Below are 22802 nucleotides of genomic sequence, written 5' to 3' on the forward strand. Positions count from 1 at the left end.
CATGTTTACTCAGAAGTAAGCCCCACCAAGTTCAATGGAACTTACTCTGTGGTCAGCAGGCCCAGGATCACAGCCATAGACAGAACTTATGTTGGCACAACGTTCTCCTTTAAATGGCACATAAACCTTGTGGTAGCTGCTAAAGAAGAAGATAGCCATCAATGTGCTATGCACATAAATTACTATGTATTAATTAATTTCACAGCACATACAGAGGACGCTCCAGTTGCTTTTTTGCGAGGGGGAGCAAGTTTTAGGTCTGGGGAGGGGGGGTACATTTTCGTTTCTTCTCTCTAGTTGGGAATTCCTATTTCATCGTTGGTGTTTTTGTCAGGACTTTCAAGTACAGTTAATCAGACAGCAAAATCCTTCTGAGTGGATGTGCATGCTCCCTTACCTTGCGGGGATGGGGAGGAAAGGAAGCGCAAAGAAGTGGGTTGCAGCCGCCACAGCTAATGGAGAAACATGCTCAGGAGTAATTGCGATTGGTGCTTTTCAAGCCTGTCTCAAATTACCAAACAACAAGCATGTCTCTGGCTTTTCACATGTTGCAACCTGCCAGATGAGGGCAACGCTGGATTAAAAGGGATTTACATTTGTTTCCCTCCACCTGCCTGGCCAACAGCTGCTTCTTGCTCTCCGCCAGATATTAACCACAACAGGGCCTTGGTTCGAGCACATGCTGGCTTTTCTACAAAAAGAACTGGAGTCTGCATACCCAATGGAAGGACTACATTTCAGAACCAAGATTTCATGTTCAGATTTCACGTTTTGATCTAAAATGAACGACAGAAACCTGAAATTCAGTTATTTTGATCAGTACCTCATTTCTGATGACCTAAAATTTGAAAACTGAAATCACAGGATAACGTTGGTGTTGCTTTATGAATTCAAACAGCGTGATCCCATTCATGTTTACTTGGAAACATGTCCAACAGGTTGAATGGGACGTGATCCCAAATAAGAGCACATGGAATTGCAGTCAAGATGTGTTAGTTCGTAGCTCAATATAAAACTGGGTTCTTAGGAGATGAAAAGTGCCTGTAGACTAGGGAATTCCCACAGAACCCCATTCTCCTCCTCCACCCCACCCTAGTAAATACACACAGCTATACATGCCAGCCACACAATAGGCCCGCCTTCCCCAGCCTGACTCTCCCCCAGTGTGCTGAACCACAACTCCCAGCATTCCCAAATAGCGTGGCCATTGTACGGGCCGAAGGTGCATGTGGAGGCCATTAGGTTAGGGAGGGCTACACTAATAATTCATGCAAGGAGACTGTGAGATCAAACAGGAATAGCCATATTTAACAACCACGAGTAGCAAACATGCCAGTGTTCTTCACTGCAAGGCCTTGAGGACCACTGGCGGCCCCCAGTCAGCTCAAGTGTGGCCCTCCGCCTCTCTCTCTCTCATTCGCTCATGGCTGCTCTTTTTTGCAACAGCTGCTCACTCTCAGCAGGGGCTCTCTAGCTTTGCCTTGTTGTTTGCTCTAGCAGTGGGCCAGCTGCTGACATCTGGACTACTTGAGGAGGCTTCAGGGGACGGGAGTCAGGAGACCTGACACTCATCGGTTGCAAGGTGGCTGGAGGTGGGGATGGGGGTGGAGAGAAGAATGCTGGCAACCAGCCAATCAGCTGCAGGAGAGGGGAGCCCAAGAGGGAAAGAGAAACATGACTGGTTACATGCAGTGGCACACTGTGCAGCTGCTGGAAGTGGAGGGGAAACTGAATGCGCAGGCGAGGGAGACGCGATGTGGACCTGCGATTCTGCAGCACTGGGCAGAGCAGAGCACTCTCTCAGTGACGAGAAAAAGATCCGTCCCGATCCAAGGAGGACCAAGGGAGCCTGCTGGAATTTGCCTGCCTGGTAACTGACCAGTGAGGCCTTGTTCAAACAACATGGAAGGGAATGGAAAGGAGAGGCACAAAAAGGCCTCCATCCGAATCTGATTCACAGTGTCGCTGCTTGACTGGGGAGAAGGGGAGAGCCCACCCACCCAGTCCAGGAAAGGACCCTAAAGTGGCTGCAGCAGCAGTTCCTGGAGCGAAAGTAGCTCCTGCTTGAAAAACTGTGAAGCTCACTGAATCACACCATCAAAGGATATTTGGAGATGGAAACATGTAGAAGTCCAAGAACTTGCTGAGCCTGCTAAGCCCTAGAGGCTTTGGTTACAATCGTATACCCTAGGCTCTTCTAACCTGGTGCCCTCCAGACATCCTGGACTACATCTCTCATCATTCCCAGCCAGCCACCAGCTTGCTGGCTGGGGTGTTGGGATTCGTAGTCGAACACATCTGAAGGGCATCAGGTTGGGGAAGCTCACTATACACACTTAGCGGAGTCCAAGTTCCACTGGACTCCGTGCTGTGTTCTCCTGAGTAGCCATGTATAGGGTGGCACTTTTTGAGAGGTACAGGGAGGGGAATTACTTAAGATTCCAGTCATTGAAGACTGATCCACTTTGAATTCACTGGCTTCAGACGTTCTAGGAGGGGAGTTTTGAGGCTCTAACAAGTTGACAAAGGGGAATGAGCACCCCACCAATCAAGTTATCAGCAAGACACGGAGTGCCCTCCATCCAATCTTTCTGGAAACCACTTTGGATAACCACTTGCAGGAAGGAGGTGGAGTGGGCAAAGTAGAACAGGCAAAGTAGAGCTGGCTCTAGGAGGACCAAAGAGGACTCAGCCGGTTCCACTCTGCATGGTACTTCCCTAACTGGGAAAGCCCAGGCACAGCGAAGCTTGCTCCCTGGCCCAAGGGGTGGATGGAAGATCCACCCCGCATTTTGGCCAGGAAGCAAATGATGACAGGTGGATGTGGCCATGCCCCTTGATGTCACTGGTGTGGCCATGCCCCTTGATGTCATACAGCCACAGAGGGCTGGGTGGGGGAACCATCTGCCCCCCCCACCCAATTTTGGCTCTGCACCCCTGCCCTGAAGCAATTTCCCACCAACTCTCACAACTGTCCAAAATACTCATCAGCACATTGAAAGGGAAGAACCCACATTTAGGGCACACTCACGTACACCCTCCCCCACAACACACACACACACACACACACACACCTGAAGTTGCTGGAGACTGCAAAGAGAGATGTTATTATATTCCGTAGTATATAAATGCCACAGATAAATGCATAACTAAATAAAGCAAGCAAGCCAGCCCTCTCTGACAGCTTTGGTGATCTGCAAATGGATAGAAGGGGTTCCCCAAGGAGTTCACAGAGATGAAGGTACTTGATAAAATGTCACACAATAGTCCCTTATCCCTCCAAAGCTCTAGGAGGGAGCTATACAAGTACTGGCAGTTGGAAGAGTAACCCCATTTTTCCACACGTCAAAAACCTCCTTAGATTTTCACAAATTTCATGTTGATTTTAATTAACTATATTTAAAATTAGCTCACATTTACAACTTCAAAACATAATATTAATCTAAAAAAACAAGTCCTTATATTTGCTTGCCAAGTCATCAGAACCCCTTTTGAGACCTATTTCGGTAACAGCGAGGGGAGGAGAGAGTCCAAATCTCAGTTCTAGCCATATGTTAGGAGTAGTTCATCACTTCCAGGTAGCCCAGGAATTCAGTGCATTGCTATGGATTTCATCCCATATGCCATATATTGGTATTTACTCATTCAAATCAATCCACTTCTCGCAGATGCCATCTCATTTTATTATTTCTTTTTTAGCTGAAGTACAAAACAAGAACACTCACTCTTTAAAGAACATCTTTTTCACCAAAATTTGTTACTCTCCAAACTTGTGGTTCTCCGACCAATGGCCTGATTCGCACATAACACTAACCCATTCTTTATTTAATCCATGGTTTGTTGCCCCACCCAGGGTTTGTCTGGCAGATGAGCGAACAAACCACAGTTTGTTTCCTTAATCACAGGGTTATTTTCCTCCTCCTTCACCCACTCCCTCCTTGTATCCCAAATGCTTCTGAAGCACGGTAGTACTGGCATGTAGAACGGCTAGTTATTTTAACCACTCCCATGTGTGAACTTCATCAGGACTTGGGGAAATGTGCAAACGGGAGAGAACACTGACAAGTGTCATTTCAAGGCATACTAGCAAGAGGATGACATTGCCAAGGGAGAGTTATTGTCCCCCCAACCTTTTGAGCTCCACCAAAGTCTGAACTGAAGGGGGTTGGGCTAACATGCCTGGAGATGGCAGAGCAAGCATGCACAGCTCCAACTCTCTACCAGCGGAGGCTGGTGGCTCCAATGTCAGTGGGGTGGTGAATCTGCTCCAGGTTTCAGGCAGAACTCTAACGGAGCTATCCAAGGTGCAGAAGCTTGCTGCTGTCTACCCACTTTAAGCCCTCATGCGATTAGCTGAATGCCTGAATGAGGCTAGATATACACCCAGAATTGGAGAATTCTGAGCCCAGGAATTTGACTTGAGTACCAGAATTCGACTGTGTCCCCAGTTTGCTTCATTTCAGCAGTATAATCTGGGTGGGCTGGGAGGGAAGAGCCATTTTCTTGTTACTAGTGTTTAACACAGGAGTGTGGAACCTCTTTCAGACAGAAGGCCAAATTCCATTTTGGAGATGCTCTTGGGAACCTCATTCAGGGCCAAAGGCAAAAGGGGCTTGGCCAGAAATATCCAATATACCAGAGCCAGTGTAGTGTGGTATAGTGAGAGTCAGTGTGGTATAGTAGCTAGACTGTTGGACTGGGACTCGGGAGATCCAGGTTCTAGTCCCCACTCAGCCATGGAAGCTCACTGGATGACTCGGGGCAAGTCACAGACTCTCAGCCCATCCTACCTCACAGGGTTGTTGTTGTGAGGATAAAATGGAGAAGATTATGTATGCCGCCTTGGGTTCCTTAGGAGGAAAAAAGGCACGATACAAATGTAATTAATTAAATATTTGCGCTTAAAGCTCTCCCTGCTAGTAACTGAACTTTAGGAGGGGCATTTCAACCTTTCAGAATGGGGAGAAAATTGCACAGAAGCCAGGAAACCACCAAACCATCAGTAAGCAGGAGAAAGGCGGCAGGGCCAGACAAAAGGGGCAAGGCCCTCCGGGGAACCCTGCAGGGCTGGACTGAGATCCCAGGAGGGCCAGATTTGTCCCCGGGCCTGAGGTTCTGGTGTAACAACTGGGAGTCAGAAATCCTTACTAATGTACTGCCAGTCAGCCAGAGATCTACCAACAGATCCTTATCTACCTTCTGCCCACTCGTTGTAAGGAACCCACTCAGTTCAAGTAGGACTCTTAAACGTCGCACCTCATCTCTGTTCCAAATTAACTGATTGAAGAGCTGAGAACCCATGCTGCTCTCTCCTGTGGCAAGAAGGATGCTCAGGGGCGCGCATCCCCTCCCTCCTGATTTCTCATTTGCACTGCAGTTTGGAAAATGCACCGTTTCTTACTACATCTCTATTCCAGCACGAGTGAGAGAAATCCCTGCTGGCTAGTAATCCAAGCCCACATTTGTGGATCCCTGGACGAGAGGCTTGCTTGAGTGCACACCTCACATTCTGAAGCCATGAGGGAGGGCACGTGAGCTGACAATGGCAAGGCAAGCTCTGCTACCCACAAGCGACAGCAACGATGTTTGATTTTTGAAAAGATGTTTGTCCAGAGCAGGCGTATGATTTTTTAAAAAAATATCATTGTGCAGAAAACAATGGAATTGGAGAAGTCTGACCTTCTTCAAAAATCCTTCCATTTTTAAACATGACAGAATCATCACTACATAGATTTCCCAGCTCTGCCATGCAGAAAATGCAAAGGAGATGCCTACTGGGTATGCCTCAAAGCAGCACTATGCCACAGTAAAAATTGAAGAGGAACAAGAAGACACGTGTGGCACTGGCACCTGCCTTTCCTCAGATGGGAGGGAGCAGACACTCTGGAGATCACGAGCCGCACGTGATTCCAGGGCAACCGGAACATGGTCGCTGAGGCTGTTTTAAGCAAACAAGAAAGCCAACAATGTACACGTTGGTTGAGAGCACGCAAGGCCTTTTCGATGGTGGCCCCTATGGTTCTGGACTGCTCTCCCAGGGAAGCTCACCTGGCACCCACTGGTACATCTTCTCAGCACCAGGCTAAGACTTTCCTGATCTCCCAGGCTTTTAATGTCTTCTAGGGTGCAATCCTACACACACTTCCTCGGGAGTGTCCCTGGATAAGACTTACTTCCAAGTGGACACATATAGGATTGCACCGTGAGGGCGCAATCCTGTAGCCGCTACAGAGCCATAGGATTGTTCGGTTTCCAGGAACTGACCTCGGAGCCCACACTCTGAGGTCAGTTCCTGGAAAATCGCCTCCCCGCCCCATCCCCTGCCACCTTGTAGGGGGCGCAGATCGTCCCCAGGCTCCGCGCTCCAATGGGCAGCGTGGAACAGGGCAAAAGGGGGTGTTCCTGGGGGTAGGGAGGGGCAGGAAGTGCAGAACTGACGATACAATGCTTTCTATGCGTCATCCGCCCCGCTCCGCCGGGGCTCCAAAGTCCTGTGGCTAGACAGCCGAAATCTGCCATCTAGCTGCAAATGCAGGACAGCCTCTGCAAGCCGCATGCCCTGCACTGGATAGGTGGTTGCCTCTGAGTTCGGAGGTGGCCACCTATCCCGATAAGATTGCTCCCTTAAAGTCTTTTAAAATATTTTAATATTTGTGTGTTATTATTTTAGTCTGAGCAATGTGATTTTACCTCTTATACCTGATATTGTAAATCAGGCTATGTTGGCATGCTTATTAATATCATGTTGTTGACTTCATTGAGATTTTATTTGAGTTCCTATGTTCTACGTTGTAAGACACCTAGAGAAAATGCATTTCATGTGGCATTTAATAAATAAATAAATAAAGGCATGCCCTTTTCTTGCCTCAGCAACAAAGTGGGGTTGAAGAAAGCGGCAGTAGTATAATCTGCCTGTCTCAAAAGTGCAGAATTCTCTGAAGACTAAGGATTTCTGTGGGAGAGGGGGGTAATAGCATGGCTATTTGACAAGAAAAGCAGGAATTGTGAGAAGGACTATTATGGAAGGAGAAATGGCAGGATGTGTGGGGAGAAAGTGTCAGAATAAAGTCCCTGGACTGGACTTTCCTCTTTGTTTTAGTGCCTCAGAACCTACTTTTTCCTTGGCGACCAGCTGCAGTCTGTTTGGCTACTGGGACTATTGCTATGTAGCAAGCCTACACCTGTAAGGGGCCACTTTTGGTTTTGGTCTTCAGGCTGAAATACATTTGTCTTGTGCCGTTCCCACCTACCTACCCTCCCCCTGCCCTGAAATTCTGCCTGGCCTGCTTCCTAGTTTATTTGCCTATTCTGGAGAACAGTATGAAAAATACTGCTTGGAGCTCTAGAATTCTTTGGAGGTTATTTTGCAAGACTTGAGTCTAATGTGCTTAGGACCTGGAAGCCATGCAGAATTTGCTTCAGGCTTTGTACCCCTGGACTGACTCTGGCCCAGAGCACTGGGGTTGAGACCCTTCGAGTGTAGCTCGAAGATGGGGGGGGGGAATTAATCACCCATGTGCTGCGGTAAATAATAAAGTAACAGTGATTCATTTTTAAAAGATTATCTCCTCTTCCAAGAAAGTAATTTCTATATACACAGATGAAAAAGGAACTGCACTGTTAGCAAGAATCATAGTCTTTTCGACTTCAGTGCCAACTCTGGATGATATTTTCATTCCTTTCTCCTTAATTAGAAGGTTTTCTGTAGAGTCACTGTTGAAACACAAAGTATCTTGGGCCCAGTTATGGTGTTGTAGCTCCATTTCAAACAATAAAATTGTTTGAGTCATTTTTTTCCATTGCCTCTCTCTCTTCCTGCAGTTTTACTGAGAATTTTTGCTAGATTGAAAGGTCAACAATCAAACTGTTCAGATCAGTGTTCTTCACTGCAAGACTCGAGGACACTCATGGCTCCCAATCACCTCAGGTATAGCTCTCCTCCTCTCTCATTCACTCATGATTGATCTCTGTCTCTCTCTCTCTTTTTGCAGTAGTTGTTCACTCTAAGCAGCAGCTCTCTGCCTTGTTTTATTTAGCACTGGGCTGGCTGTAGTGATCTGGGCTACCACAGGAGGCTTCGGGAGTGGGGAGTCAGGAGACCTGCCATTTGTTAAGGTGGCTGGGGGTAGGGGAGTGGGGAAGAAAGAGGAGAGCACAGCGGCAATCCGCCAATTAGCTGTGGTGGGGGAGAAGCCCAAAAGGCAAAGAGTGATGTGACTGGCGAGCTGCAGTGATGCACTGTACAGGCGCTGGAGATGGAGGGGAAATTAAATGCACGGGCGAGAGGGAGAGAACAATGTGGCCCTGCACCGGGAGAGTTTGTAGCACTGAAAGCACAGCACTCCCTTGTTGATGAGAAAGAGATCCATCCCAATCCAAGGACCAAGGGAGCCTCTTAGAATTTGTCTATCTGGGGACTTGGTGACTGAATAATGAAGGCTTGCTTGGAAAACATGGAGGGTGGGGAGGAGAGGACCCAAAGGGTCTCCAACTGAGTCTGGTGCACAACACTGCCACCTGACTGATGTTGGGGAAAGGAGAGGCCCTCCAGAGTCTGGGAAAGGCACCCATGGGGCCTTGGTGGCATTGGCAAGAGCCCAATTGGCTCCTGCTGGTAAAATAGTGGTTCAGATAAGTGCCATCATGTGTTGGTGGGGGCTGCAAGCTCACCTTCTTTGTAAGCCGCATCCTTCCAATGGGTCCACTAGCCATGCCCCCACAGCCATACGATCACTTTCCATGTGAAAGTGGGAATTCACAGGTACAGATGTACATATGTAAAATACCTCCGTGGGAGTGGAAGGGCCTGTGAAGGAACCTTGTATGCACAGAGCCAACCTAGTACAGAATGAGTTTAAAGACTTCTCTTACTAACAGTAATGTAAATTCAACAGATGAACACACTTAATGCTAGAAAGCGGGAACGTGTAGACAGTTTCCAATGCTAAAACTTTCACCTTTCTTGATTTTCTTTTAAGCAGCAAACATCCCTTTGCTACCTTAATTTATCCTTTTCCCCCCACCCGTTGTCTTCCACACTGTCAAATTTTAGTTTGTAAAATCTATGAGGGCAAGGAAGGACCCGTCATTTTTGCTTAGGAAACCATAAAGCATCATACACATTGATTACTATAAATAAAGTAACAACAATACACAAGTAAGGCATGGCTGATCTCCTCCCCGTCCCACTCCATGTGTGTGTCCTGGATCTCACACTACTGGTATTAGAGTGGACCTAGTAGAAAGTGTAATATTAGGAACGGGTAGAGGATAAATCTGCAAGGTTTTTATCATTAGAACCCCCCCAATATTTGCAAAAAAATAAAAATGAACAAATTTTACATTGTAAGGGGGCATTCTGTGAAACTGTTGCAATTAATTGATGATAAATGGCTAAAATAGGCTTTTGCTTTCAAATATTTCTCATGACTGCACTCCTTCTCAAAAGTAACCTATGTCAGAGTCAACGTCATTTGCAAAAGTAAGACATCAAAGAATTTTAATGCTGATCCACTAGCTTCCTAGCTAGTGTAATATTTTGATTTTGTAGAAGTGAAAATGTCTAATGAGAAATAGTGATACCAAGTTGCAATCCTATGCAGAATCAGGCGTGCTTAAACCTGTTGGTTTCAATGGGCTTGGAGATGCTTACTCTACATAGGACCAGGCTGGCAGTCCTGCCAACACAGGAAGAAGTTTGGCATATCATTATACAGAGATTCTGTTTACTTGACATAGCTTTATATGGGTAAGATGGCATACATCAGCAGAGTTTCTCTCCCAGCCCTTTTCTTTTCTTCACCATCAACCATCCTTTCCTTCCCTGACTTTTACCAGGTGCCTAGTCTTCCTTCTCAGGCTAAAATAAACAACGCAAAAGAGACCCCTACTGGAACAGTTGTGGAACCTGCTTCTCAGCACCAGTCAAACAATTTACTACTCCATTCAAACTTTAGGGAATGTTTTCATGTACTCCAAGTTCCTAATTTTATTGTAGTATTTCAATATCATAATTAGCATGCATGACTCGATACAGGCAACTAAAAATATGGGAAATCAAGTTCATTTCTTAATTTTGCTCACATGTGGAATCTCCAACAGTAAGGGGGTAAGGATTTGAAGTATTTAAAAGCCACTGGTCACATATACTTTAAATATAAGGTTTCCCACTTCTGGGACCTGAATAACACCTCTACAGTGTTGTTCCAAGCCCACAGACACCTAAATAATACCATATCCTTTTATTATAGATAAATTAAATCCAAACCATTATTCTATTCCTCCATAACAAAGCTTAGAATCGCCTCTCCATGCAGACTGAAAGAGAGTGAATATAAAAGCCATCCTGTTAAATGTGTTAAGGGAGAGGTTGCTCATTTTAAAATGTTTTTTGAGCAGGTTTCTTAGGAAGTTACACTGAGTTCAAGGATGTGATCTTGTGTTAACTCAAATAACTCACAATTGCTAAAACAAATCAGAATCACCACTCTAAGAGCATGGGAGGCAAAGAGCCACTCTCTTATCATAAGCTAGTGGGCTTTTGTTATCATTCACATGTATACCATAACTGAAAGGCACGGAGTAGGGTAACTGAATCCAGTTACATCTTCCTAAATGCGCACTCCGCAATTTCCTGAACTTAACCCGCATCTCCAAGTGGGGGGTATAGTCAGTTAGCCTCTGCCCAACCAACTTCCTTGACCCTCTCACGAAAATCTTCCCAATGCAAAATCGAAGCATCAGGGGCAGATTTACACATGCACACACTGATAGTGCGAGCTGCCTCCCCTGAAAAGCGTGGCGTCTGAAGCGGTGTGGCTTGGTTCCAAAGCTGGCCCAAGCCCTCACGTTTCACACACCGTGGCCTCCGCCTGAGGATGCCCCACGTGTGAACGCAACCCTCCCTTCCCGTCGGCGAGACTGTGACCCACCCCGCCAGCAGCCCCTGGGCCGGCTCGAGGTGAAGCAGCCTCGTTCCGTCTGGCTTGGGCTTCTCCTTACCTGTCGATGCTGATCACGCAGAGGGTCATAATGGAGGCGGTGCAGCACATCACGTCCATGGCGATGAAGACGTTGCAGAAGACGCTGCCGAAGATCCACTCGCCGCCGATGAGGTCGGTGACGCTGACGAAGGGCATGACGGCCACGGCCACCGACAGGTCGGCCAGCGCCAGCGAGACGATGAGATAGTTGGAGGGCTGCCGGAGCTTCTTGACGAAGCAGACGGAGATCACCACCAGGCAGTTGCCGGCGATGGTCAGCAAGGTGATGAGCGACAGGATGGCCCCGATCACCACTTTCTCCACGTTGCCGTAGCTCAGGATCTGCTCGCCGCACTGCGTGTCGTTGCCCGCGTCGCCGAAGCCCGGGCTGATCGCGCTGGGGCTGCTGCTGCTGCTCCCGCCGCCGCAGCCGCCCCCGGGGCTGGCCGTGACCCCTTGCAACAGCTTCCCGCCTATCCCTAAGCGGGGCGGATTCAAAGAGCCAGAAATCATCCTCACGCCGCCGCCGCCGCCCAGCTGCCGGGGAACCTCCGGCGCGAAGGAGCGGAGGGGGCTGCTGGGGAGGAGAGGGCAGCAGCCGCTAGTGCCGTTGAAGTCGAGGACCATATTGAGGAGGGCTGTCCAGGAAGCCAGCCGCCAGCCCCCCGCAGGCCCGCCTCTCTCGGCGGCGGCGGCTCCCAGCGCTCCGGTGGCGTCCGTGGGCTCCTCCTGCCCGAGCAGGGCGCCCCCCGCAGCCCGAGCCGCCGCCGCCCCCCCCCCCGCCTTGGACCGAGCGCTCGCCGGGCAGGTGCCGCCACTTGCCCGCCGCCGAGGGCTCTAGCCTCGCCCGCTCGGCTGCCTCGGGCTGGCCGCGGGGCCGGAGGAGACCCGCCTCTGCGGGGGGCAGCGCGAGCCCGCCCGCCGCCCAGCCCACGCGCCCGCCCGCCGCCGCCGCCGCCGACTGCCCATGCTGCCCCGTAGAGCCCGCCGCGCTCACGCCGCTGCCGCTGCCGCGCCGCCACGCCTCCGACCCGCCCACGCGCGGCCGCGACGGCTGCCGCTCCGCGTCGCAGGCGCGAAGTTTCGGGTTGAGGGGCGCGCGGCGTCCCGCGCCCGCCTTGCTGCGCGCGCCGCTCTCGTCCCCGCCCTCGCGCGCCGCTCTCGACGGAGAGCCCCGGCGCCGCGGCTGCGGGCGTGGTGCGCCAGGCGCGGGGGGCGCTCGGGCGAAGCAGGGCCCTGGCGCCCCTCGCCGGCCCGCAGCCTCGCCATGCAGCCGCGAAGCGCGTGTGCGGGATGAAGAGGGCCTGTCGGGGGGCGGGTCTGGGGCACGGCCGCCGTTTGTCCGTTGCGCCACCCAGAGCCGGCTGGATTCCGATGGGAGTCGATCGTAGATCTCATTCATTTCCACAGGTGTACTCTTAAGTCGGACTAACGTTGGACACAATCCGCTACGCCCTCGCAGGTCAAGCAGAGCCTTCATAGTACTCCAGCCACCTTGGATTTAGTCCACTCGCACAACCACGGAGAGTCACGAGAGCTCACGTGGTGCACATACAGGTGTGAAAGGATGCTGGGTAACCGCAGTAAAGTCTGCCCTTTCCACCCTCCCCCCCCTTTCCTGGCAGGGCCTCTGTGCCTTCAACAGCTGCTTGGCAGGCAGAAATTCAATGGGTGTGGCTATTCACTGCGCTGAATCACAGCAAAAAGCAGGGCCGGCCCTTCCATGAGGTGGGGTGAATCCTCCACCTCAGGTGGCAGATCCCGTGTGCCCCACTGCCACTTGCCAGAGAACTGTGCACCCAGCCTGGCGCTCCAGAAACCCATTCTGGCCATTCCCCCACTGTGGAAAATGCTGCAGTGGGAGACTGGCTGCAGCAGCTCTCTGGAGTGCCACTCACCTGCTGGCTCACTTTGAGGACCCCCCAGACTGCAGCATCAGGCAGGTAAACTCTTGGGGAAGCCCCACCAGCAGCTGAGAAGAGAGAGTGGCTAGTATGGGCCTGTACTGGGAGCAAAAAGGAAAGGTTCCTCCTGTGCAAACACCGGGTCATTACTGACCCCTAGAGGGACGCCGCTTGCCCTGGCGTTTTCATGGCAGACTATAGCGGGGTGGTTTGCCATTGCCTTCCCCAGTCGTGACTGCCTTTCCAAATGCCTCTCCGTAAGAAATCCTTACTCAGAGCAAGGCACTGGCGAGGAGGGGGCCTTTGGGGGTGCCTGTGCTGCCGTGACACAGGCAGTCTCCAGGGCCACCTTCACGCCAATGCCCCACTCTGAGGGAGGAGCCCTGGCAGTGACGGGGAGGCTTGTGTCACACCAGCACCAGTGGGGGGGGGGCAATGTGCTCACCGCAGCCATCAGTGTCACTGGGCAAAGACTGCCACCACCATCATTGCTGGCGGTGAGCGGGGCTGCTGCTGCCGTTGTAGTCACAGGCGGGGGGGAATTGAGGAGGAACACGCACGGTGTCCCGGCTCAGGCGGCCTGAGGGCTTGCACCAGCCCTGGCAAAAAGCTACAGCTACTTAAATACTGCCTGTTATGCAGCTGGTTCAAGCCACTTGTCTAGAAGAAAGAATTTTGGTTTGTTAAAAGCCGAGCCTCCTGAAATCAGGAAAGGAGATGGTTACCTTGTCATGGTGCTAGAGCTTGAGCACCTCAATGACGCCATGAGCTATTATTTACGTAGCCTATAACGGGCTACCGTAGGGACGCAAATGGCGTCCCCTACGCAGGACGCCATTTGCATCCACACCAGCCTGGCAGCGGCTGGAGGCCCTGCTGCGGATCAGCCCAGCCGGTGGCTCCACAGCATGGAGTGCAGCTGGCCTGGCAGGATTCCGGGCGGGGGGGGCAGAGGACCAGATCACCTCCCCCCCGTTGAGGATTCCGGAGGGACGAACGAATGCCCCCCCCCCCCGCAGCGGATGCCCCAACCGGAACCAGGTAAGGGATTCATACATCCCTAGAAGCACCAAAGAATGTTCAAACTATCGAACAGTGGCACTTATTTCACATGCCAGTAAGGTAATGCTCAAGATCTTGCAAGGTAGACTCCAGCAATTCATGGAACGAGAATTGCCGGATGTACAAGCTGGGTTTCGAAAAGGCAGAGGAACTAGAGACCAAATTGCCAATATCCCCTGGATAATGGAGAAAGCCAGGGAGTTTCAGAAAAACATCTATTTCTGTTTTATTGACTACTCTAAAGCCTTTGACTGTGGATCATCACAAATTGTGGCAAGTTCTTGGTGGTATGGGGATACCAAGTCATCTTGTCTGCCTCCTGAGGAATCTATAACGACCAAGTAGCAACGGTAAGAACAGACCACGGAACAACGGACTGGTTTAAGATTGGGAAAGGAGTACGGCAGGGTTGTATACTCTCACCCTCCCTATTCAACCTGTACGCAGAACACATCATGTGACGTGCTGGGCTTGATGAAGCCAAGTCTGGAGTTAAAATCGCTGGAAGAAACATTAACAGTCTTAGATATGCAGATGATACCACTTTGATAGCTGAAAGCGAGGAGGAGCTGAGGATCTTTATGACAAAGGTGAAAGAAGAAAGTGCAAAAGCTGGGTTGCAGTTAAAGCTCAAAAAAACCAAGATTATGGCAACCAGCTTGATTGAGAACTGGCAAATAGAGGGAGAAAACGTGGAGGCAGTGACAGACTTTGTCTTTCTAGGTGCAAAAATTACTGCAGACACTGACTGCAGCCAGGAAATCAGAAGACGTTTACTTCTTGGGAGGACAGCAATGTCAAATCTTGATAAAATAGTGAAGAGCAGAGACATCACACTGACAACAAAGGTCAGCATAGTTAAAGCAGTGGTATTCCCTGTAGTAACCTATGGCTACAAGAGCTGGACCGTAAGGAAGGCTGAGCGAAGGAAGATAGATGCTTTTGAACTGTGGTGCTGGAGGAAAATTCTGAGAGTGCCTTGGACTGCAAGAAGATCAAACCAGTTCATACTCCAGGAAATAAAGCCAGACTGCTCACTTGAAGGAATGATATTAAAGGCAAAACTGAAGTACGTTGGCCACATAATGAGAAGACAGGACACCCTGGAGAAGATGCTGATGCTAGGGAAAGTGGAAGGCAAAAGGAAGAAGGGCCGACCAAGGGCAAGATGGATGGATGATTCTGGAGGTGATGGACTCGACCTTGAGGGAGCTGGGGATGGCGATGGCTGACAGGAAGCTCTGGCGTGGGCTGGTCCATGAAGTCACGAAAAGTCGGAAGCAACTGACCGAATAAACAACATCAACAAATACAACTATTTGAGGTATTTTGGCCTCCTTTGCATTGGATGTAACTGAGTCTTAATTATCTTCTGTTTTCTTTTTAAAGCTAAAAACAACTAAAAGAAAATTGTGGTGATACCGCTGCTGCAACCCTCGAAGGCAGGGGGGTTGAACCTCGGGCCAAATCCAGACCACCAGAGGTCCCCGTCTGGCCCTCTGGAATTCCCCAGATGGCCATGCCCCCTTTCCTGTGGCCTCTTACTGCTTGGTGGTTTCCCGGAAATGTCTTTCCACAGGTTTAGTTACTGACAGTCAGAGATTTGAACTAAAATATGCTGGTATTTCTGGCCCCGCCCTTTTGCATTTGGCCCCACCCCCAAGCTTTTCTGAAATGTAATTCAGACCTTGGGCTGAAAGAAGTTAAACAGTCCTGCTCTAAGATCAGGATGTGAGCCACTTGTGAGTCCCCGGCAGTAGTTGAAGATCAGTGTGATAGGGAAATGGAGATGAAGGGAAAAATGGGAGGAAGACGGATGATTCAAGGGAATATGAAAAGGAGACAACAGAGAAGTGGAGAGGCTATAAATAACAAAGAGTCCTCAATGGACGGAGAGCATTTTCAGAAGCAAAGCTTCCTACATTTCCTTTGAGCAGTGCTAGGAGAGGGAGAAAAAAGAAAGTGGGATGGCTTCATTTCAAATTAGGCCAAGCTCAATGGCATCCGATGAAAAGAAGTGGAATTGTTTTAGGTCTGGCTGAAAAGAAGCAGGACGGCTTCCCACTGCACTTCCAGGGCTTTTAAGCACAGTCTTGCTATTTATAAGAATGTGTTATCATTGTTAATGCAGAACAGAAAGTGGAAGAGAGAGGCTTTTGCAATTCAGATGTGCATTCTAGCCAATGTAGGTTTTACATTTGGATTACAAATCAGTCTAAAGTGTGAAACTGCTCTGATGACCTGCTTGAGCCAAAGTTCAGACCTGAAACTTCTGGGGTGAGGAGGAAGAGAATGTCTTTGAGAACATGCGGAGAGCCTTTTTCACACCACTGAGTAGTAGCTACAACCAGCCATCTCACATATCTTGGATTAGGGCTAAAGCATCTCTCACTTCAAAAATCATTTAATTATATTTATTTGATTTACATTATTTATTTAAAATGCTTAAATGCCACCTGTACCCGTCTTCTCAAATTTATGCAGCTTATGACAAATTTATATGACCACTTTCCCAATAAAATTGCCCAAAGTGAGGTACACAGTTTACAGCACCAGTCATTAGCGGATGTTGTTGGACATGATTCTTATTTCCTACTGCATAGCAGGGAAGGTTCTTACGTTGCTTTTTATATTGGGGAGCATCACTTATGTAAAGGAACTGTGCGGGAGCTTCCAGATCAGTCTCAAGGTGCTCTAAAAGGATGACGTTCTATCTACCTTCACTTGAATATCTCCCTTTTAGGACATGAAAGCTGCACAGATCATAGACGCTGTATTTCTGAAAATCTGATTTGGCATCTGTGTACGTGTGAATGTGTGCGAGGGAGGGAGGGAGGGAGGGAGAGAATGAAAAGGGAATCTCAAATGACAAAGAGCTGAAAATTACGTGAGTATATGGGAGCCAGACTGTTCCTCCTACATAGTTTCACAGCAGGAAGATGCTTCAATGAAACATAGTTATTTGCCATCATAAAGACGATGGCATACTTCACTTGGAATGAGGTGGGGAATTTCACAGCCTCAGGAACCTTATACTGCATTGGGCAATTTGCACAGGATCGTGTACTTTTGCAACATTTCTAACGCTTCATATAAATTGATCTGTCCAACATCTGACTGGGCTGATTTCTCTGATACAAACTTTTTTCAGTTTTTATATCATCTAATGGGTCATTTTAATCTGTGCTAGGAGATTTTATTGAAGGTGACCGTGGTTTTAGAGTTGATGGGGTGACCAATGCAGGTTTCCACCGCACATGCCTTGAACAGGGAGAAACTGCCCTGGGTATCGGGTGAGGGGGGAGTTGTGGAAAGGAAGCAGAGAATGGGTTATGTTGAATGTTATGCTAGTGGAAAAATTACAAGAGTTGGTGTTGTTCTGCTAGCAGTTCAACTAGCCCAAAAAAGCAGAATCAACACCTAATGAAGTTGTAACATGTTGTGGATTGGCTTGTGGAAGAACTTGGGAAAGAGCTTGCAGAATAACTCGTGAAACAGCTTGCAGAATGCCTTGTGCAACACCTTGTGGAATGATGTGTGCAATGCCTTGTGCAAGTGGAATCAAACTGGATTTGACACATGTGCAAGAAGGAAAACAATTGCACAAGGAATTCTGCAAGCAGTAGAAGCTTTGCCGTAGCAGAATGAGACAACCCACTAACTACAGCCTTCCTCCTCCTACAACCCAGCCGTTATCCATTCTCTCTGGTGGGAAAAGTGATCATCTCTACCTTCCACCTACGTTCAAAAGCTAAGATGGATATTCCTTGTGCAATTCTACAAATCAGCAGCCTGGCTTATGCAACTGCACCACATCCATACTGTGGGTATATGTAATTAAGCATTTCTCCATGTAGTTTAGCCTCATGTACTACATTTCTAAATAAAGTATAGAATAACCAGGCCAAGAGCCAAAATAAAAATTAAATAACCAACAATTTGCTGCCCTTTCATGGAACCCAAACTCAGCCACCTCACATGGTTAGTTTCCTAGGATGACAGACTTCTCTGTTTATTCACAAATGTATGGGTTGAGTAGATGGGTAGCAAGCAAGCAAGGCAGACAATGCTAGCCCCAGAGTAGCATTAGTACCCCCAGACCCTAAAAAAAGCCAGTCAGAAGCAACTTTTTCCAACCAGACCTGAAACTCACTTTGTGTCTCTCTTGCAAATGGTAAGCTGTATCTTTTCCCCTCAGATTGAAGTCCAGGGGGGTGTCTCCACGAGCACTCACCTAGACAGGTCAGCATGTGGCATTCCTAGCTGGCCCTTTGTAGACAAAGGAGAGCTTGATGACCCATCACAGACCAGGAAAACTAGGGATGCCTAATCATAACATGTGAGAGGGTCTTGAAGGCCATCTGGTCCAACCCTTGCTCAATGCAAGAAGTCCAGAGCTAAAGCATCCTCAACAGATGCCTGTCCAGCCTGTAATTAAGGGAAAAACAACCCATGGCCCAGGGTTCTCTGCCGCTGCTAGCAGCGAGGACAGAGAAATCTATCAGGATTGCTGGTCTGGCCGGGGGGCATGCATGTGCAGCCCCTGACCCCTTAGCCAGCACTGTATGTGGCCCTCTGGGCTGAAAAGGTTGTGCACCCGTGCTCTTAACTGAAGCACGGGACAGAATGGAAAAATGAGTAGGAAAAGAATGGCCTGGACGATGTTTTGTTTGTGTGTAAGTGCTTTGGTTTGTTTTTAGGCCAACTGTAGAAATGAAAGTCCCCTTCATGGATCACTGCCTTGTTGTGGCGAAGGGGCTTGCGTAACTCAGTGAAGCCATAAGCTATGCCGTGCAGGGCCACCCAAGACGGACAGGTCATGGCAGAGAGTTCTGACAAAATGTGGTCCACTGGAGAAGGAAATGGCAACCCACTCCAGTATTCTTGCCAAGAAAACCCCATGGAACGTATCACAAGGCTAAAAGATATGACGCCGGAAGATGAGCCCCTCAGGTCGGAAGGTGTCCAATATGCTACTGGGGAAGAGCAGAGGGAATTTCCAAATAGCGCCAGAAAGAGTGAAGCGGCTGGGCCAAAGCCGAAAGGACACTCAGCTGTGGATGTGTCTGCTGGTGAAAAGAAAATCCGATGCTGTAAAGAACAATATTGTTTAGGAACCTGGAATGTCAGATCAATGAATCAAGGTAAGCTGGAGGTGGTCAAACATGAGATGGCAAGATTGAACATCGACATCTTGGGAATCAGCGAACTCAAATGGACAGGCATGGGCGAATTTAATTCAGGTGACCATCATATCTACTATTGTGGGCAAGAATCCCTTAGAAGAAATGGAGTAGCACTCATAGTCAACAAAAGGGTGGGAAAAGCAGTACTGGGGTACAATCTTAAAAATGATAGAATGATCTCAGTACGAATCCAAGGCAATCCATTCAACATCACAGTAATTCAAGTCTATGCCCCAACCACTGAGGCCGAAGAAGCTGAGGTTGATCGGTTCTATGAAGACCTACAACACCTTCTAGAACTAACACCAAAAAAAGATGTCCTCTTCATCATAGGGGATTGGAATGCTAAAGTAGGAAGTCAAGAAATCACCGGGATAACAGGCAGGCATGGCCTTGGTGTACAAAATGAAGCAGGACAAAAGCTAATAGAGTTTTGCCAAGAGAACATGCTGATCATAGCAAACACTCTTTTCCAACAGCACAAGAGGCGACTCTACACATGGACGTCACCAGATGGTCAATATCGAAATCAGATTGATTATGTCCTTTGCAGCCAAAGATGGAGAAGCTCCATACAGTCAGTCAAAACAAGACCTGGAGCTGACTGTGGCTCAGATCATGAGCTGCTTCTTGCAAAATTTTGGCTTAAATTGAAGAACATCAGGAAAACCACTAAACCGTTCAGGTATGACCTAAATCATATCCCTGATGAATATACAGTGGAGGTGAGGAATAGATTTCAGGGATTAGACCTGATAGACAGAGTGCCTGAGGAACTATGGACGGAGGTCCGTAACATTGTTCAGGAGGCAGCAACTCAATCCATCCCAAAGAAAAAGAAATGCAAGAAAGCAAAGTGGCTGTCTGATGAGGCTTTACAAGTCGCTGAGGAAAGAAGGGAAGCGAAAAGCAAGGGAGAAAGGGGAAGATATACCCAACTGAATGCAGAGTTCCAGAGAATAGCAAGGAGAGACAAGAAGGCCTTCTTAAATGAACAATGCAAAGAAATCGAGGAAAACAACAGAATGGGAAAGACTAGAGATCTCTTCAAGAAAATTGGAGATCTCAAGGGAACGTTTTGTGCAAAGATGGGCATGATAAAGGACAAAGAAGGCAGGGACCTAACAGAAGCAGATGAGATTAAGAAGAGGTGGCAAGAATACACAGAAGAACTATACAGGAAAGATCTGAATGTCCCTGATAGCCATGATAGTGCGGTCACTGAACTTGAGCCGGACATCCTAGAGAGTGAAGTCAAGTGGGCCTTAGGAAGCATTAGTAACAACAAAGCTAGCGGAGATGACAGTATTCCAGCCGAGCTATTTAAAATCCTAAAAGATGATGCTGTTAAAGTGCTGCATTCAATATGCCAACAAATCTGGAACACTCAACAGTGGCCACAAGACTGGAAAAGGTCAGTTTACATTCCAATTCCAAAGAAGGGCAACGCCAAAGAGTGTTCAAACTACCGCACAATTGCGCTCATTTCACATGCCAGCAAGGTGATGCTCCAAATCCTACAAGCTAGGCTTCAGCAGTATGCGAACCGAGAACTACCAGAAGTACAAGCTGGGTTTCGAAGAGGCAGAGGAACTAGAGATCAAATCGCCAACATTCGCTGCATCATGGAGAAAGCAAGAGAATTCCAGAAAAACATCTATTTCTGCTTCATTGACTACGCTAAAGCCTTTGATTGTGTGGATCACAACAAACTGTGGCAAATTCTGAAAGTGATGGGAGTACCAGACCACCTTACCTGTCTCCTGAGAAACCTGTACGAGGGTCAAGAAGCAACAGTAAGAACCAGACATGGAACAACCGATTGGTTCAAAATTGGGAAAGGAGTACGACAAGGCTGCATATTGTCACCCTGCTTATTTAACTTATATGCAGAGTACATCATGAGAAATGCCGGGTTGGATGAATCAGAGGTCGGAATTAAGATTGCTGGGAGAATTATCAACAACCTCCGATATGCAGACGATACCACCCTAATGGCAGAAAGCAAAGAGGATCTAAAGAGCCTCTTGTTGAGGGTGAAAGAGGAGAGTGCAAAAGCTGGTTTGAAACTCAACATTAAAAAAACTAAGATCATGGCATCTGGCCCCATCACTTCCTGGCATATGGAAGGGGAAGAAATGGAAGCAGTGACAGATTTTACTTTCTTGGGCTCCAAGATCACCGCAGACGGTGACTGTAGCCATGAAATTAAAAGACGCTTGCTCCTTGGGAGGAAAGCTATGGCCAACCTAGACAGCATAGTAAGAAGCAGAGACATCACCTTGCCGACAAAGGTCCGTCTAATCAAAGCTATGGTTTTCCCAGTAGTAATGTATGGCTGTGAGAGCTGGACTATAAGGAAGGCTGAGCGCCGAAGAATTGATGCTTTCGAACTGTGGTGCTGGAGAAGACTCTTACGAGTCCCCTGGACTGCAAGGAGGTCAAATCAGTCCATCCTAAAGGAAATCAACCCTGAGTGCTCATTGGAAGGACAGATACTGAAGCTGAAGCTCCAATATTTTGGCCACCTAATGCGAAGAGAAAACTCCCTGGAAAAGACCCTGATGCTGGGAAAGACTGAAGGCCAAAGGAGAAGGGGACGGCAGAGGATGAGATGGCTAGATAGCATCACGGATGCAATGAATATGAACTTGAGCACGCTCCGGGAGAGAGCGCAGGACAGGAAGGCCTGGCGTGCTATGGTCCATGGGGTCACGAAGAGTCGGACACGACTGAACGACTGAACAACAAGAAATGAAAGTGGCAAGGCCACCTCTTCTTCTCACACACATGCATGGACAGAGAGACACACCACACATACAGTCTTTTTTGTTAAGGCAAATAAACAGCTTTTGTGCTGGGTTTTGTCCCAGGCATTCTACAAACCACTGAGCTCTCTTCTTGGACCTGCCAAAAGCCAGTGGCTCAGTCACCAGACTTGCTTTGGGCTGCCTGCAAGAGAGTTTCTCCATGCCCCGCCCAAGTACCAATGTTTAAAAAATATTATTGCAATGCTGGTAATCCTAAGGTCAATTCTAAATAAATGTACAAACACTGCCATTGGTGTGCTACAGAAATGGCTTATTTCTCAATAGAACAATAGAATATCTTCTTCAGTATCATATCTAGTACACTTGACATGAGCTGTGAGACATCGGTATCCACATTCACAGTACTGCACCATCACAGTAGTTAGAAGGAAGTCACTTTTTTAAAATGACTTCTCTCCAGGACTTGTTTTATACGATTACAATATATGGTCCCAAATCACTTTGAAAACATCTGCTCTAATCCCAAACTACTCCAAGGTTATCTGTCTTCAAACATTATCTAGGAAGTTCTCCTGCATGAACCCTATCAAAATGAATGGGAACTGTACCAGTACTGCCCAGTGCAGGGGTAAGGCAACATGGTGCCTATGGGCATCACTGCACCACTGGACACCATTTAAGAAAAGATTAACACATTTTCTTAACAGCTGTGGGTTCAAAGTTGTTTAGTGTGCAGTCCGTCCAGAATGAGTCTGAGCGTGTGGAGATGTCTGGCAGCTCAGATTCAGAATGGGAACAGCCACAACAGGGGGAGGCACCCTCCCTACTCAGATACAGCAAGGCTGTCTTCCCAAGATGGCTCACAGATGGCTCAGCCTGAACGCCCCCCCCCTTTCC

At 48.4% G+C, this 22802-nt stretch overlaps 1 protein-coding gene across 3 annotated transcripts in view; it reads right to left on the minus strand.

Annotated features, from left to right (window-relative positions):
- Positions 1 to 11947, minus strand: part of HTR7 (5-hydroxytryptamine receptor 7) — a 58982-nt gene extending 47035 nt beyond the window's left edge. For 2 of the 3 annotated variants that reach the window (XM_084845797.1, XM_084845795.1), the window contains exon 1: positions 11002 to 11815. In XM_084845797.1, coding sequence (XP_084701923.1) covers positions 11002 to 11609 — 608 coding nt within the window. In that variant the 5' untranslated portion in view covers positions 11610 to 11815. Of the gene's footprint in view, positions 1 to 11001 lie in introns of all 3 variants that reach the window. The other variant, XM_084845796.1, reaches the window with a different exon arrangement.
- Between the last annotated feature and the right edge of the window lie 10855 nt (positions 11948 to 22802).

The sequence above is a fragment of the Heloderma suspectum genome, chromosome 3, assembly GCF_057233095.1.
Source record: "Heloderma suspectum isolate Gila_16-S chromosome 3, 16-S_ref, whole genome shotgun sequence".
In the NCBI taxonomy this organism is placed as follows: Eukaryota; Metazoa; Chordata; class Lepidosauria; order Squamata; family Helodermatidae; genus Heloderma; species Heloderma suspectum.